This window comes from Cornus florida, unplaced genomic scaffold, assembly GCF_030987335.1.
Source record: "Cornus florida cultivar Cherokee Brave unplaced genomic scaffold, ASM3098733v1 CherokeeBrave_3.0.0_Hap2_Chr07, whole genome shotgun sequence".
NCBI lineage: Eukaryota > Viridiplantae > Streptophyta > Magnoliopsida > Cornales > Cornaceae > Cornus > Cornus florida.
The window spans coordinates 35,287,845-35,305,495 of NW_026775577.1; the positions used below are offsets into that span (position 1 = coordinate 35,287,845).

At 32.8% G+C, this 17,651-nt stretch overlaps 1 protein-coding gene across 1 annotated transcript; it reads left to right on the plus strand.

The window, feature by feature from the left end:
- Positions 1–7,285: 7,285 nt before the first annotated feature.
- LOC132267025 (squalene epoxidase 3-like) lies at positions 7,286–12,713 on the plus strand. The gene is made up of 8 exons (XM_059768056.1): positions 7,286–7,697; positions 8,897–9,008; positions 9,171–9,345; positions 10,120–10,288; positions 10,648–10,866; positions 11,053–11,328; positions 11,721–11,999; positions 12,299–12,713. The coding sequence occupies exons 1-8, from the start codon at positions 7,434–7,436 to the stop codon at positions 12,401–12,403; spliced, it is 1,599 nt and encodes a 532-aa protein (XP_059624039.1). The 5' UTR covers positions 7,286–7,433; the 3' UTR covers positions 12,404–12,713.
- Positions 12,714–17,651: the final 4,938 nt, after the last annotated feature.

The following is a 17,651-nucleotide window of genomic DNA, read 5'->3' on the forward strand; positions in this document are numbered from 1 at the left end:
CTAACTAATAGAAGAACTCTTTTTTTTATCTTGGCCCCAATTCAATATTGCTTCGTGGACTTTTAATATGAGATACAGGTAGTACTAAACAAGTCGGAACTAATGGAAATTATGAAATTTTTTTTCATAAATGATAACAGCTCGAAATTGCACAATATTTCTTTCTTGCAACGCTGAGAAGTGTTTTTAAATTTATACAGTTTGTTATTTCAAATGTCAGATCGAACCAAAACAAAATATTTTTTCTTGCTGAATCATTTTTTTTTGTCTTGCATCTCTCTCATCTTCTTTATTTATTTATTTTATTTTATTTATTTTTCTAACGTTGTCACCCTAAATCATAGCAAACTCTCCAGGGGACCAAGAAAAGTCATTTTAGAGAGAGATAGTGGTGATGTGTGAATTATTGAATTCATGCAAATCACAACAAATATATATTAATGTTTTCTGATTTCAAAACTTGCATGGCCTCATTGGTTTGTTCTCACAAGAATATGCCACTCCCAATAAAGGACGTTTATATATGCCACACATCAAATGGTCCCAATTGTACTCTCAAAACTTTCATCTCAAACTGTGCCCAACATATATATACATATATATATATACACACACACATAGGTATATATATAACATATATGTATGATGTCCTAGAAGAGATGTGTGACAGATAGCAGCCTTAGGATTTGTTTGAATTTGATGTTCTTCATGTTTAAATTAATATTTTTGGCAATAAAAGTCTCTAGTCTTGAATAGGAAAATTTCAAAAATAAGTGATTTTCACTATGTTTTTTTTCCTGGTGTAATCATCTTTAATTTTTATTATGTGATAAAATCTAAGATATTGCCCATATTTAAGTTGGTGACTTTTTTATATCGAAATTCAGCCAAGGGAATAAAATGGATAATGACCCGTCACTATACAAAATTAAAACTTCTTAGATTCATGAAACAATCAAACAGGCAATAAACTAATTGGCACTGTCTCGTGGTTCGATTCTCAGATAGCGCAAAAACACATGAGACACATTTGTGATGCCGATAGTCGAAGAGTTAAACAAGTACCGTTGCACTATTAGCTCAGATGATATGAACTGTACTTTCTTTGGTCTCGAAACATATATATATATAGTCTCTCCCCTGATCTCTGTGTATAATTTGTATATAGAATTTTCTTACGATGATCTTTGTAGTAGTATATATTATTTGGATGATCGATATTGTACGCTGTAAGAAAGTATTTCATATATCCCGGGTTTGATGATAGAGACAGTAGAATGACGCAAGATATAGAAAATAATAGAGAAAGGGACTTGTTACAACCACCATCCAAACACGTACAATGCCATCATCCACCTAACTTGAATAAATCCAAGCTCGTCATGTCTCATATAATGTGGCTAATGTCTGCTATTAGGGATTAAAAAGGTATTTTCAAAGAAAAGTAGCACTTGTGCATTGTTCGATGACCACATAAAAAAAAAAAAAAAAAAAAAAAAGAAAAGAAAAAGATTGTTGAAAACGAAACATTGAAACTGATTTTATTTATTTATTTATTTATTTATTTTTGACGTCTATATATAGTGGTGTCTAGTCTTTTAACATATTTCGTACTTAATTACTGGGAGTTAAGGGTGATAATTTGTGTTCGTGAGTCGTATTCGTGTCGTGTTAATGTAAGGGTATTATACTAAATAGGTAAATTCAAATTCAACCCATTTAATAATCGTGTCAAGATCCTTGACACTAACCCAACCTGTTTATTAAACAAGTAAACGTGTTAACATAATAGAAAAAAATTATCATAATTAACCCAAATATTTAAAATAAAAAGAAAAATCATAAGGTATAGACAAGGTTTATGTTGAAATGACCTAATTATCCATAATAATTGAGTTTAAACAAGTAACATATTACATAGGTCATTATGGTCATATTCACAATTATAATATGTTGACTTGAATGGGTCATATATAGGTTATACGGGTTGAACCCCTTAACCATAACCCGACCCGGTTAAGTAAATGGGTTAATCATGTTGACCCTTTTATGACCTAAACCTGTTTATACCAAATCCAAACCCTTTTAACTCGTGTCGTGTTCGTGTCGCGTTGTCGTGTCGTGTTGTAATTTGTCACCCCTACCGAGAACATATAGTCTTTCGTTTTATATGTACCAAATAATTATCGAAAAACTTATTGGGTGAGATTGCCCTAAAAAGATAAATAATGACAAAGACTCTCGATTTTGCATTTGGACAAAGAAAATGCAATCGACTAAAAAATAAAGTAGTATAATTTTCTAACTTTTTCCTTCCTTTCCCCAAGGAAAACTCTCTATTCATCCATTTAATTTTTGTTTCCTTCATTTCCTTCTCCATAACTATACAACTTTGCATCAAGTGGTCCTTCTTCTTCCTTTTTTTTTTTTTTTTTTTTTTTTTTTTTTGCCCACTGCCCATGTATTATATGTTTTGTATATGAAAGTGATATAAGGCTTAATTGACAGTAAATTAAACTTATATTGACTCATCTTAGTATGACATTTTTAAATTTAACGAACAACAATAGTCATCTATACTTTGAAATAGAAAAGGAATGATAAGCCACGGAATAGAAAAGGAATGATAAAAACAGTTTGGACTTGGCCTAAACAAGAGTTCGTATTTAAACAAACAACATTTTCGAACTCACTAAGTAAAAAATCATCAAGCTCATAAGCTCATAAACCAGACTCGTCTATTAGAATTTATTTAGTTTTCTAATCAATTTTTTCCTTATTGATTCTAATTTCAAGTTCAAGTTTGAACTCAAAATCGATTAAACAAGTCAAACAAACAAAACTTGGATTTGATTCATCAAGCTGTGCCCAAACAGCCAAATTGATGTGTGTGTGTGTGTGTAAACAGTGTGTTGATGCTACCTGCAACGCTAGCTGGAGCTGAAAGATGATTCCACTTCCATCACGTTGGTTGTCTTACATTAAGATAGATTATATAGCTGAAAGTAACTGAAGGGAGTCACTTGCATTACTATTATTTTTGTTTATGGGTCAATGTCATGTCCTTAGTCTTTTCGCTTTTAATACCAAAAATAGTTCACATAAGACCTCTGCACCAATAGCTTCAGAAATTATTACATAGTTCCGTAATAATTATTAATTGAAATGTAAGTAAATGTGTCAGATTTTATTTGTGATACTTTTAAATTTTTGCGTGCGAATTGATTAGGCTCACACTTGAAGATTCGAAAATATTAGAATAATTGGACAACAAGCGAACGCAGAACACAAAAAAATAAATAAAGAATAAATAAAATGCGGAACGAAAAACTAAAATAATAATTAAATCCTTAAAAGAAACTTAGTAATAAAATCATCTGATACCAATAAACTTTATTAAAATACAATTCAGAATCTTTATCATGTGGAGCACTAATAAAATCTCAACTGAACTAAATAACAGTAACAACTGTCTATATTAGAACACTGATAACACAAAACAAAATCCTACATAAATGACTGGAAGAATGGTGATAATTGGTCTTTACTTTGCACGAACAAAATTTACACTTAGTATAGATATAGACCTGAAAAATAAATAATGGGTCAGACCCACAAATAAACTTTTTCTACTACATCCCAAACCAAAACCTAATGAACGAATACACCCTAGTCAACTTATGCAATAGTTATATAGTCGGTATACATATATAAATACACACTAATAATTTCTACAATAATTTCTCGAATAGCTCATGTACTATAATAATTACAAAAATAAAAGAATTGCTTGTTAGTTCTAAAAATTGGCAAATCAACTTAATTAGGCTTTTCTTGTTGAATTCACCACACAGATTTTTAGTTGTTGTCTAATTCATTGAGTGTTGGGAGTTGCTAATAAAAAAGCTTCTTTTTTTTTTTTTTTTTCAAAACGAAAAAAAAAAATATTTTTTTTATATTTTGTATGTTTCAAAATCCAAAATTTAAATTTACATTTTGGTCTCATCATTTTAGCCTCACTTTTTGTTATTTCACTTAAAAGCAATTTGAGATAAACTTTGATATGGACTCGATATAGAGACTGAATTCAAGCTCTAAATCATTTTCCTTTTTACACTCTTACACTTTTGCATAAAAACTCATTTTATCTCTAAAAGCTATATTTATTCACTTTATTACTTTTCATGGATAGGATTACGGTAGCAATTTAGACGGGTTAGAGGTACAACTTAGGTCCAATCCGGACATATAAAATGTTCACTCTAGCCCAATACTAAATGCTCAATCCATCATTAAATTTTTAAACCTGACTTGAGATTTCAGGTTAGGATTTCAAATTAATTCAAATTATCCCATGACCAATCTCCTCATTGAAATTTTATAAACGATCTTTAGTTAGTTTTATATTAGATTACTCTAAGTGCAAATTTTTTAAAAAAACTTAATGCAAAATTCTAAAAACTTACAAACAAATTCTTAAGAAATTAATTTTCAAAGTTTAACCATACAATAAATTAAGATTGAAAAGAATAAATGTGATCATAATGTGATTATTATATATAATTTATTTTTAAAAAAATATTTAAGTATAAAATAATATTAAAATTTAAGTTTGGGTTTGGTTTGGTTTGCAGACATCTCAACCCTAATTAAGTTTGGTTTGAAGTTTTTTAATCTAGTCTAACCTTAGTTGTAAAAATAATTATCTTAACCTGTGAAATATTGGGTTAGGCTCAGGTTGAATTTGGATACATATATATATATATATATTGTTTTTTTACAAGGTAAGAAATATTAAAAGTTATATTAGTAGATACAGATAGTCGAAACCTGGAACTTTAAAATTTATCGAAGACCCTAATAAAGTAGTGAAACAATTCGTTCGTTCATTCAAAGTGGACCTTTATGTTAGTGGGTGTTAGGAATTAGTAAACTGATTCATACGTGCACATTAAAATTTTAAATATATTTGCTAAGGACATATTTGATATGCATTTTATTTAAAAATTCGACTCTTCCATTCTATCCCATCCCAAAATTTAACGCAATTTGATCTTTGGTCTTATCAATATGTGAATAATTTCTCATGTCCATATATTTTAATGTGTTGTTTACTTTATCACTACTATTTAATGCAACCGACACAAGCAACAATGAAGTCTATAATATTCTCGTAAACAAAACATTGGCTAAGTGTATATATTCAAGGTAATTGGTCAATCAGATATTTGTCTCATATTAAAAAGAAAATCACACCATTTGTAATCACATCAATATTATTATTATTCTAATGAGCCAAGGAAGGATGCTCGACTTTCACAATCAAAGTCTCATCTTAACACCCACGCTAATACGCTTAAGTGTGTTGATAATGCAACACACCTACTCGTGCACATTTTGCAAATTGCTTACTTCTCGAATTTCTTATTTATCTTTTAAAATAAAAAAGATTATACCATTAGACTAATGTCCATTAACATTATTAAAAAGTCAAATTATGGCTCATTTCATTCAACAAAATCTCGGATTAGACCACGATAAATAGGGATGAACATGAATGCCTGAAAATAAATGAATTTTCATATAGTTCTTAGAAATATGCATCTTAGACCGGACATCTTCTTTGAAGTAGTAGATTTCATGTAAGTATGTAAGAAGTATAATTGTCTTTCAAAAATGCTCATACTAAAAGAGTAATGATAGAGAGTTGACAGTCAGACATATCCAAATAATTTTATGTGAGTATGAGCAGAAGTCAGAATTGTTGGATTTTTAGACGCAAAATCATAATCCATACAAAAATTATTTTATGCTACAAGTTTTGAAGGGCAGTTGTGGAATTGTAACTTTTATAAAATAAAGATAATGTAAAAGTATTTTTCATATCGGTAAATTGTTTTATAAAAGGCTATATTTAATATTTATTGGTCCAGCCTTATTAATAGGGTGAAATGGCAGTTAGGGTTTTTAAAAGCTATATCAATGTCATACAGCTTGGACCACATTACATAATTCCACATTACATAATTTGTCCTTGTAGGCAAATATCATGTGCAATTAATAAATCTCTATACCTTATACATCTTCGTTGATGTGTTTCTTTTGTAACTTAATATATTATACTTAATTTCAAATAAATTAATAAATTTTCAATTAAGTACATTTAATAATAGAGCGAGATACCACTTATCATCCGTAATCGAATTTCAATTTACCAAAATTGTTATACTAGAGTCGGAGTAAGTGCGAGAGTGTGAAAACTGCAAAATTTAAGTTTCACAAAATTTGGATGAAAGTGAGAGAGTAAGCAAAGAATGAGAGTAACACGTATTGAGAGAATAATTGTATGACTTATATTGTTACATTAAACATTGAAAAGGATTATAATATTAATCCTCAATCATCCGTGATCGAATTATATAGAGCATTTAGATTGTTCGATTCTTTATTTCATTATCTCAATTATTTACTTTCCCTTCTATGTTATTAGATGGGACTGAACTATGGTCCAATTTCTTTGTTTGTTTTTCAAATAAGAAAAACAAACTTGCAAGAGTTCAATAACATATTAGAGGAATTTGAACTCTAGTTTTGATTGAATTGGACTACTAAGTGAATTATGGTCAGAACCATCTAATAACTTTTCTCTTATCATGTTTAAAGAATGGATTATCAGTATTACCTTTGTCTTTATTTCATTATCTCAATTATTTACTTTCCCTTCTATGTTATTAGATGGGACTGAACTATGGTCCAATTTCTTTGTTTGTTTTTCAAATAAGAAAAACAAACTTGCAAGAGTTCAATAACATATTAGAGGAATTTGAACTCTAGTTTTGATTGAATTGGACTACTAAGTGAATTATGGTCAGAACCATCTAATAACTTTTCTCTTATCATGTTTAAAGAATGGATTATCAGTATTACCTTTGTCTCACTTGGTATAAATAAATGTCCTTGTTCAAATATCTACTTATAATACTATAACATTATTTGATGAAAAAAATTAATTTCCAAGTTAAACGATGTATGTGATTTGCCAATGAATTTGCAAACCTCCCAAAAAATTGTTAATAATCATTTCAATTCATGCGTCAAACTAATATCCAAAGTTCGACAGAATTAGATCATAGACTCATGCCTTAGCCCAAAAGACAAAAAGGCAGTCACAAAGTCATGATCATTCACCCGACCCGAATGCAGTCCCGGGTCCCCGTTTTCACCCGAGATTGTAACGTTGTTCTTGTTCTCCTCGTTCACAAGGAAAGTCCCTGCGTTTTCGCTTATATAAACCCCCGTCAATCCCACATTCTCTCTCATCCTCTTCGAACGAACCTTCTCCACATCAACAGCTTTGAGAGAGAAAGAGCTAGAGTGAGAAAGAGTAGCATCTTAGAGAGAGAAACTAGGGGCTATAAATCAATTCGGAGAAGATGGCAATGGCGGTCGATGTATACATTCTGGGGACTTTCTTTGCCTCTTTGCTAGGGTTTGTTTTTCTCTACATTGTGCGACATGGGGCCGAGAAACAGAAGAGAATTGGTAATCATAGAGCTACTAGTGACTTTGAGATCCGAAACGATTGCGCTCGGAGCTCCACCAACGGTGAATGTGAGTCCGATGACGGACCGCAATCTGACGTCATCATTGTCGGAGCCGGCGTCGCCGGTGCCGCCCTCGCTCACACCCTCGGCAAGGTGAGAATTTTTTTTCTTTTCTTTTTGCCTTCTCGAAGCTGTTTGTTTCCTAGGAAATTTGTTCTCTGGAACTAGGAAGAACAAGAAGTTGGAAATTTCCATTGGGAATTTCTTCTTTTGTAACCCTTTTGATTCCATGGAAATGCTTTTTTTAGAGTTGTTTTTTTGGGAAGCCATTTCAAAACAGAGCATATATATAAATATAATATTATGTTTCTTCATATAACTTAGAAGAAGTTACCTATTGAAGAACTGTTCATCTTCTCAAGATCTGCTTTTTTTTTTTTTTCATGTCATATTTGATCTGTTATGAAATTCTCTGTAAAATTAGGAACATGATAAACATCAAGCTAGAAAATTCCTAATGTATTTTTTAATGCCTTTTCCAGCATTTTTCTGATGATTCTTCACTCCTTTGTGGATTAGTTAAGGTGTTTGACAGGATTATACAAAACCATAAAGAGGTCCTCTTATGGGTAATAATACATGGTTATGTTTACTCAAAAGTAGGGATGGAAAAAGTTAATTATGGTTTGTTAATGAAATGGAGGGACTGAATATCAGCTCCTTAAGTAGGCTTACATCTGTCTCGATTATTATACTGTAGGAATTCAAGTTGAGGACTAATGTGGAAAATGGCTACTGCTTTTCTAGCATGCCAAGCATATCTAGTTCGGGTTTGTTTACGATTAATTGATTTTTTTGAGAAACAAATTGCCCACCATGGTTATGAGTGATCGATCTTTGAGCAATCAACCTCTATCTATTGTGCATAGGTTCTAGTGGTGGCAATCACTATATAGTCTGCATATCTTTAACTTCGAGCTTGTCATACATGAATTACACAAAACTTAGGCCTTTAAATTGAGGGCCGTGAAGTTAACAAAACTGATCAAGTTGGCTTGAAGGGGATGCATAATTTTTATTTAATTTTGATAACGAATGCGTGGTTGTTTTACCGATGGAACTGGATTTATGATGTCTAAATAAAAACTCCCTTTTTTTGCCTCCTACTTTTTCCTTTTTTTCTTCTGATAGCAAACCATACACTACTATGAGTCTCTCTATTTTTTCCCACCCTTGGCCATGACTAAGCTTTTATGACAATATAGTCATTTCAAGATGACATAGACGGGTCTTTTTTAGTTCTTTATGCATAAACCTTAATCTATATTTTGATTTCTTGCTACTTGTTGCAGGATGGACGTCGGGTTCACGTGATTGAAAGAGATTTGACAGAGCCTGATAGAATTGTTGGTGAACTACTACAGCCAGGTGGATACCTCAAGTTAATTGAATTGGGTCTTGAAGGTATGCATTACAATTAGCATGATCTGATTTTATGACAGCCTGCTATGAAATTAAAATTTTGGACCTGTTTTAAAATATATTCTGTGGGGAAGAACTATCCGGCAACTGAACCTGCTTTTCCATAAAATATTTGGTTGTAAATATAAAACATGCACACTGCAGACTGTGTGGAGGAAATTGATGCCCAGAAAGTGCTTGGATATGCTCTTTTCAAAGATGGGAACAATACAAGACTGTCTTATCCCTTGGAAAGATTCCATTCAGATGTAGCCGGAAGAAGCTTCCACAATGGACGATTCATACAAAGGATGAGGGAAAAAGCTGCTAGTCTTCCCAAGTATACTTGTTTACCATCACTGCAAATAATGAGTTTCTTATTCTTACACCGTTCTCTCAATTCATTACGGAAATGTTATATTTTGATTTAAAGACTGATCTTACATTTTAGAAATATTTGGGGAATCGAAACTGACTTCTTTCTAAAATTGTGCATATTTGTGCGTATTTGTAGTAATGTAGTTAATCTGCATGCAGAACACCTAAATTGGAAGAGCTACTCACGTCTAGAAAGTGCAGGATTGTGCCGCCTTAGTTTAAATAAAATTATCAGTTCCATTATATTAGTTCTAAATGCCCCTTGGCACATCTATTAGTATCAAATTCTCATGCAAAGCATTTGTGAGAAACTTCTCCTTTCCTGAATATTATTTACGATCTAAATTTCTGGTGAGTTTGTATGTCAGACATCCTCACTTTAGCTCTATTGCATCTATTGTTCTTTTCTTTCAGACAATCATTCAACACTTTTTTATTTTTATTTTTTTTTCCATTTTGGATCTAAAAATATCAACAGGTCCTTTTTTTTTTTTCCAGTTACTATCACACTTTTTTTTAGTACATAATCTTTGTTTCTAATATGTATTATTGGACAATTACTTTGACCTAGTTCAGTACATGGTATAACTAGTTCATTGCATAGTATAAGTTTAACGTATGGAATCATAGATATATAATAGATTATAAATTTTAGTGGCTATCTCGTAATTTCAGTGTTACTATTACTTGTTTATTGATCCCACTGTCCCTATTTGGTGTGCAATTTTCTATCCAGTGTACGACTAGAGCAAGGAACAGTAACATCCCTCCTTGAAGAAAATGGAACTATAAAGGGGGTTCTGTACAAAACAAAGACTGGTCAAGAACTCAAAACATATGCTCCTCTTACAATTGTTTGTGATGGATGCTTCTCAAATTTGCGTCGCTCTCTTTGCAACCCTAAGGTAGAATTCTGAAATCTTTACCTGTTAAAACCTTCATCCTGTTTGACTGATTTAGTAACAAATTATCTATAAACATTTGTTGTCTAGCTGATTAAATTTGTAGCCTCCTTTGATCCACTTGAGAAGTTAGATAATGTCTGTCTACTTTTTGTTTTAGCCCCCTGTTTTTCATGTAAATTTTTTGCATTATAAAATATTTTACAGTACTTTTTATGCAGCTAAACACTGGAAAATATGGAAAATGTTTTCCAAAGAACATTTTTACATTGAAATAAACAGAGCATTTCTCTAAGTTATTTATGCACAGTTGTGCTCCATCTTTTTCATGAGTTATACTTCTTTACTTCTATAATTTACAGGTAGAGGTACCATCTTGCTTTGTTGGTTTGGTCTTGGAGAACTGTCAACTTCCGTTTGCAAATCATGGGCATGTTATTTTAGCAGATCCTTCACCTATCTTGTTTTATCCAATTAGTAGTACCGAAGTTCGCTGTTTGGTTGATGTACCCGGTCAAAAGGTTCCTTCTATTGCTAATGGTGAAATGGCCAACTATTTGAAGACCATGGTTGCTCCCCAGGTATCTATAATCTTCACTTCCTGATTTAGATTTTTTCTAATATCTGAAAGTCAAGTCTGCTATTTTGCAGTAATTTAATCAAAATTTTGTTGACCCATCTCATCCTAAACCAGCTGATCTCAGCAAGATCATACGTTGTCTACTCTTGTATAGTACCTTGGGTTAATCAAATTGTGCTTTGTTCAGATTCCATCCGTACTGCATGATGCATTTATAGCTGCAATTGATAATGGAAATATAAGAACAATGCCTAACAGGAGCATGCCGGCAGCGCCCCATCCTACTCCTGGAGCCCTACTAATGGGGGATGCTTTCAACATGCGTCATCCTTTGACCGGTGGAGGAATGACTGTGGCACTATCTGATATTGTTGTGCTACGGGATCTTCTTAAGCCCCTGCGAGACATGACTGATGCAGCTTCCCTATGCAGATATCTTGAATCCTTTTACACCTTACGTAAGGTAAGATGATTCATTATTGGTCTTATGTAAAAAGATTAGAAGTTTGGATGCAAATTGCTTTATTTAAATGTTAAAGGATGGCTCAGAATTGTCTATTAATTCTGAAGAAGGATTAAACTGTTTGACTAGATATCAGATATATTAAGAGGGGAAAAGTAGTCATAACAGACATACCCTACTTCTAAATTCAAATTGCAAATATTAAATTACGGTTTCAGTTTCCTTTTTGTTTAACTGCCTAATCAAACTATTGATTTTTTATTTTTTATTTTCTGGACATGAAACATTATAAATTCATTGTTATTTTTTCAATCTGAATCCACTTGGTATCTTTTTTTTTTTTTTTTTTTTTTTTTTTTTTTTTTTTTTTTTTTTTTTTTTTTTTTCTTCAGCCTGTGGCTTCCACTATAAATACTTTGGCAGGAGCACTGTACAAGGTGTTTTGTGCATCTCCAGATCAAGCAAGAAAGGAAATGCGTCAAGCATGTTTTGATTATCTGAGCCTCGGAGGTGTTTGTTCGACAGGACCTGTGGCTCTACTCTCTGGTTTAAACCCTCGCCCGCTAAGCTTAGTTCTCCACTTCTTTGCTGTGGCTATATATGGTGTTGGTCGTCTTTTATTACCATTTCCTTCACCTAAACGCCTATGGACGGGAGCTAAATTGATTTCGGTAGGTAGCCTTATCCTTTGCAATTCAATTCATGGTTTATAGGATACAAAACATACATTATCCCCAGCTAAACAAACTCTATCTATGCTGATGTGCTAGTCAAATGAACAAAAGACTACCATTTTTACGTATCAAAATTATATGCTTGTAACTCAGAATTACTTTTCTTTCTACATAAAGCAAGAACCCTAGATATCCCAACCAAGATATTCTAAAAAGCAAAGAAACAAAATATTATATTATGTTTTTCCTTTTTAAGAAAAAAAACTTTTCACGAACAACTCTTCTATTCTTTCCAGGGTGCATCCGGTATCATTTTTCCCATCATAAAGGCTGAAGGAGTGAGGCAAATGTTCTTCCCTGGAACCGTTCCTGCATATTATAGATCTCCTCCTTGTAAATGAATTGCATGTCAAGGTAATTTTCGGTTGAAAACAAACTAGTTTCTCCTCTCAGCTACCTGTTCAAAGTGAAAAAAAAAAAAAAAAAAAAGAGATTGTATGTTTAGTGCTTCAACTGGGGGATGCTGGGAAATAATTTTTGAATTTTTGAGACAACTTTTAGCTGGAAATAGGATGTATCAAAATATCATGTATGAATGCTAATTCTCTTACAACTTTAAGAAAGTGTTATTCCATATTGGTACTGTAAAAATCAGATGTAAAATCCTATTGACATATATATCTTCAATGAAAGTCCCTACTGATTGTGATATTTATAGGTATACTCTTGTTACACTGGCACCACAACATCCATGATAGTATATAGTGTAGGAAGTAAATGAGTTTTGGTGGAGAAAACTTGAGCTTTCACTTACTAAAGATGTAAAAATTACAATCCATTGAGTGAGGTATGTTCAATGAAATTTGCCAAGACTTCACTAAAATCGTAGTAGTCCTAAAATGTTTTCTGCAAGAGAGTTTTTGAATTGAAGACTTGAAGTAATGCAATATTATCAAGTAACTAGAACTTAAAGAAGGAATATAGAGAAAAATAGATTATATATCAATTTTTGAATCTTCTATATAGTAAGGGTACAAATGGAACATTTAGTGATTTAAAAACTTAAATGGAAAAAAAATCTCAAAAATAGGACTTATTGGACTTAAAGAAAACTTTTGGAACTTATTTGTCTTTCAATGAAAAAGAGTAAGGACATGACATTATTTTTTTTCTGCTAGATATAAAAATATATATACATACACAAACACCATGGTAATTAAGAAAGTAAACAAACACACTCACACCCCACATGATGCCCAACGAGATTTGAACTTTTGACTTTAGAAGGTAAGAAAGTATCACTACACCTTTGATGATTTTTTCAACTAAATATATAAATTTCGTCTAAATCCATAATTCACATATTAACTCAAAACTTAATTGTGACCATCTAATTAGTGTATTTATATAATTCATTGAATTATCAAAAAGACCTAACACATTCATTCCAGCCTTCCTTGTAAGAATCCATTTGACCTTGAAATTGTGTGCATCTGTCTCTGAGAGAGAACAATTGAAGGATACGTGTGATACTTGAAATCATAACCTGAATGTGTGTGAGAGAGATTGTTTTTCTGTGTGAGAGAGAACTTGTTTTTCTGTGTGAGAGAGAACCAAAGAAAGTCCCGCTGGGAGGGTTAGATGGTAGTAGTTAGGGTTAGATCGTAGTAATCCTAAAATGTCTTACCTATGCACGTGAAGAGACCGTTTCCTTGTTTTGAATCAATGACGTCCATACCACAGAAAATTGAATTCCTCTGTACTTGTAATGATTTTAAAAGACTTCCTTTTTTGTTATGTCACCTTTGAATTCATGACAGAAAATTGAAGTGGATGAGTCCGAGTTTTTGTAATTTTCCTGAGTTGATTTTGTTTTTATGTTGTAGCAAAGAAAGCAGAGGAAAAGAAGTAAAACAGAGTCCGATTACAATGTTTTCTATTGTTTGTTTCATAATAAATGAAAAAACTACTCTTGCTCATAGCCACTCCATTGGTTGCTGAGAAAATGGAGGAAAGAAAGCAATATTGTGTTCTTTTTCCTCTTTCAAAGAGATTAAAAAACCTAGAACAGTTCATCCTCCTTGTTTGGTTGGGAAGCGTTCAGTAATAAAGTAGTTTAAATTGATAAAAGCAATTTTGTTGCATTAATTGTCTAATTCTTTTTTTCCTTTTTCCTTTACATTTTTCAAACTAGCGATTTTGAAATAAAATATTCCTTTTCCCTTTTTCCGCCACTTTCCTTGTTTCATTCCAAATCTGCTGATTCTGCTCAGCTATCATCTTCCATCATCAAATACATGGCTTCCATCATCACCAAAATATATATATATATATATATACATACATAAATGAAACTTCGTCAAAACCCACTAAACTTAATAAATAAATAAATAAAACTAATTCATTAAAAACAAACACCAAAAAAACAAAATATCAATAACTCAAAATCAATTCTTATAAACGGAAATAATTAATCCTGACAAGTAAAATTGATGAAATAAATATAAATTAAAATGGGGCTTGTCACAGCACCACAGCGAAGTAAATAAGTTTTGGTGGAGAAAACTTGAGCTTTCACTCTTTTTTTCCGGTTCTGCCCATCAACTTCAACTTGTTTAGAAACTAGTATTGTGGCGCAACGAACCAGAGATTGGTACCCCTCCTCCTTGGGATCATGCCAAATGACAAGGAACTCATTACCACCACGGAAATGAACAAGAGGCGGCCTATCATATCTCCCGTCAAGTAAAAAACGCTCTAAACCTACGATAATGGTGCTGCCCGACACGACACTCTGAGATCCATATCATACACAACTAACTCTGCCAGGGATCTCTCCTGACGCAAATCCAGTTTCACTCTTCTTCAATGTAAAATCAAAAGCAGAGTCCAGTGAATATTTGTATCATAGGCAAGGAGGCATTCGGTGTTGATCGTCCTTTGATGCTTCATCATAAGTTACAAAGAATCCACCATCGTATTTAAGAGACGGAATTGGATGTATTTCCTTGACTGGGTCGAAAACCTCTATCTCTGGACCTCTTCCACCGCCGTGGACGCCGCCAAAGACATAGATCTTGTCATCAGCGGTACGGACTTCTTCCACCTCGTAGCGTTCATCGAACCAACATACCTAAACTTCCTCAGTGACACATCCGCGGCACGGACTTCTTCAGAGTAATAGCCATCGGTTCTATCACAACCTCCAATACTGTAAATGGTTGAGCCAAGAGCTGTGGAGTCTCCACCTTCTTCCAGATCGGTTCGTTCGCCGCCGTCAACTGAATCATTGCTTGATGATAATTTAACTTCGTACCAGTCCATCTTTCCTCCATTAGAGTCGTTTTTACACAAACGAATATAGACAGTTTTCTCAACCACCGACGCCAGACGGAGATGGATTTGAGTCTCCGAACGTCATTCTTGAATCACCAACAAACAAAAGATGGATTTGGGTCCGCTGTTGCCATCTCGATCGTCAGCCAAGCCGCCTCAAGTTTGTGTATTTATCTTAGGGTTTCGCAATTGCAAAGATTAATGAGCCTCGAGGGTCATAATATATAGTAATATATTGATCCAATGGTTTAAGGAAGTTTTGTATAAGAAAGTCTTGTATGCAGAAATTAGGTAGGGGATTTTCTCTCGATCTATATATTGCTTGCAGATAGAAATAAATTAAAAAATTTCATGCTAGAGCAATCTGTATCTCTTATTTTAATTTATTACTTCAGAAAACGTGTGTGCAAGAGTTTATCATGGTCGCCATCTGCAAATAGTCTATATCTTTATGGCAGCAGCATATAAAACGGATACAGATGAAGCGAATCATTACGCTCTGTTTGGTGTTTGGAATAAACTGGAATTCTAAGTAAATGACTTTTGGGAAAATTATATTTTGGTGACCAAAATGAAATATAATTGTTTTATAGTGATCTTAAAGTCAAGAAAAGGTATCTAATGACCAATGTTGAAATTTAATTAATTTTAAGTGACCATTTAAGTATAATTTGGTCAAAAACACTTACGGGTTTGATAAATATTTTAAAAATAAATTTTAGATGACAAAATTGCCATCCAATACAACCCATTAACAGTTAGCAAAATTCTAAAATTAATTAATAATGGTCATTATTTTTTAAACTATAACTTAGTAGTATTAAAAAAATTCCTAAAATTAAAATCTTATACCTTAGGGAAGATTTCTTAAACAAATCAACTTATAAAATAAGGTGAACGGTATTAAACCCCCCTTTTCTATTTGGGTTTTGCACTAAATACCCCTTTTCTATTTTTTTGTCAAAAAACCCCCCTCAACTATTCGAGGGGAGTGATTTAACATACGAAAGTTAACTAAGTAAGATCTGAAATAAAAATTGACTAAAGTGCCCATTAGGCCTGTTTGGACATATACTTTGCCTTTGATTTTTTATTTTCTATTTTTTATTAAATCACCTCAAACATGTAAACTCTGGTTCCACGCCTCATGATCGAGATCAAATACCTACACCTCACTCTCGCTTCAAACCTCACGCCTCATTCTCGCTTCAAAACTCACGATGGAGATTAATACTTTCATTCATGGTACACAACGCTATTAGAATGTGAACTTCTTAAAGCTTTATTCAAAGTCCAGATCTTTTGAGGTTTTTAAGGTGGTGGTAGTCCTGTGGTCTCTGTGGTGATTTCTTTTGAGAAGAAGACAAGACAAGAAAACAACAATTACTTTTCAAAAAAATTTGGTATGTTTGGAATTAGAGTTTGTTTGTTTCTTATTGAGATTCTCTCTAGTTGTTTATGATTAATTAGGGAAAAAAAAATTGTTTATGATTTAAAAATTAAGATTTTGTAGTTTAATAACGTTGAATGCATTATTAAGTTGTAAGCTTAAAGATTTTTCAGGTTCAGGTTCGTTCCTCACCGTTCGCACTTTAATTACAACTTCGATTTTTCAACCAACCAAAGGGCACTCCTCTTCGCAATTAGATAAACCCTAAATAATTCTTCTTGACACGACGACCTAATTTTAATCAAAGCAGCAGCGGCGGCGACAGAGACTGCACAGATTTCACCACGCCGCCGCACAAACTAGTTTCCATTGGTCGGTGACCATTGCATGCAAGTGGTTGATTTCCAAGTAGGTTAGTGTGTGTATATCTTAAAGTTTTTCTGTTTGTTATAAAATTTTCTCTCTCATGATTATGTACTGCGTTTGGGCACGAGAATAGATTTCTTTGGTCGTTCACTGGAACTCTCGTCGGTATTCGTCAGCCCTAATTTTCTCTTTCTGTTATTTTGTGCAAAAGTACCGAGTCGGAGAGAGCTAGCCTTTGTTATGCGATACTCCTACATACATATATTAATTAGATATACATATATATATATATATGTGTGTGTGTGTGTGTATCAAAAGTTGTATATGTATTATGTTGCGTTGGAACTTGGAACTTATACACATAGGACAATTATTATAACTCCGTGTCAAACAAAAAAAAAATTTATGACTCCACCCATATGCTGTGTGTGGGATGGGAATAGGATCTCTAGGGCGGGTGATTGTACCGATTTAGTGCATGAATAAACCTTATTATCAACCCATTTCCCAACCTCGACACGAGCAGGCCTGATGTATTTGTCTAAGCCACTTCGTTT

Coding starts and splice junctions, on each gene's coding strand:
- LOC132267025 (XM_059768056.1), top strand. CDS start 7,434: ATGGCAATGGCGGTCGATGTATACATTCTGGGGACTTTCTTTGCCTCT. Junction 7,698..8,896: donor TCGCTCACACCCTCGGCAAG/GTGAGAATTTTT, acceptor TACTTGTTGCAG/GATGGACGTCGGGTTCACGT. Junction 9,009..9,170: donor AATTGAATTGGGTCTTGAAG/GTATGCATTACA, acceptor TGCACACTGCAG/ACTGTGTGGAGGAAATTGAT.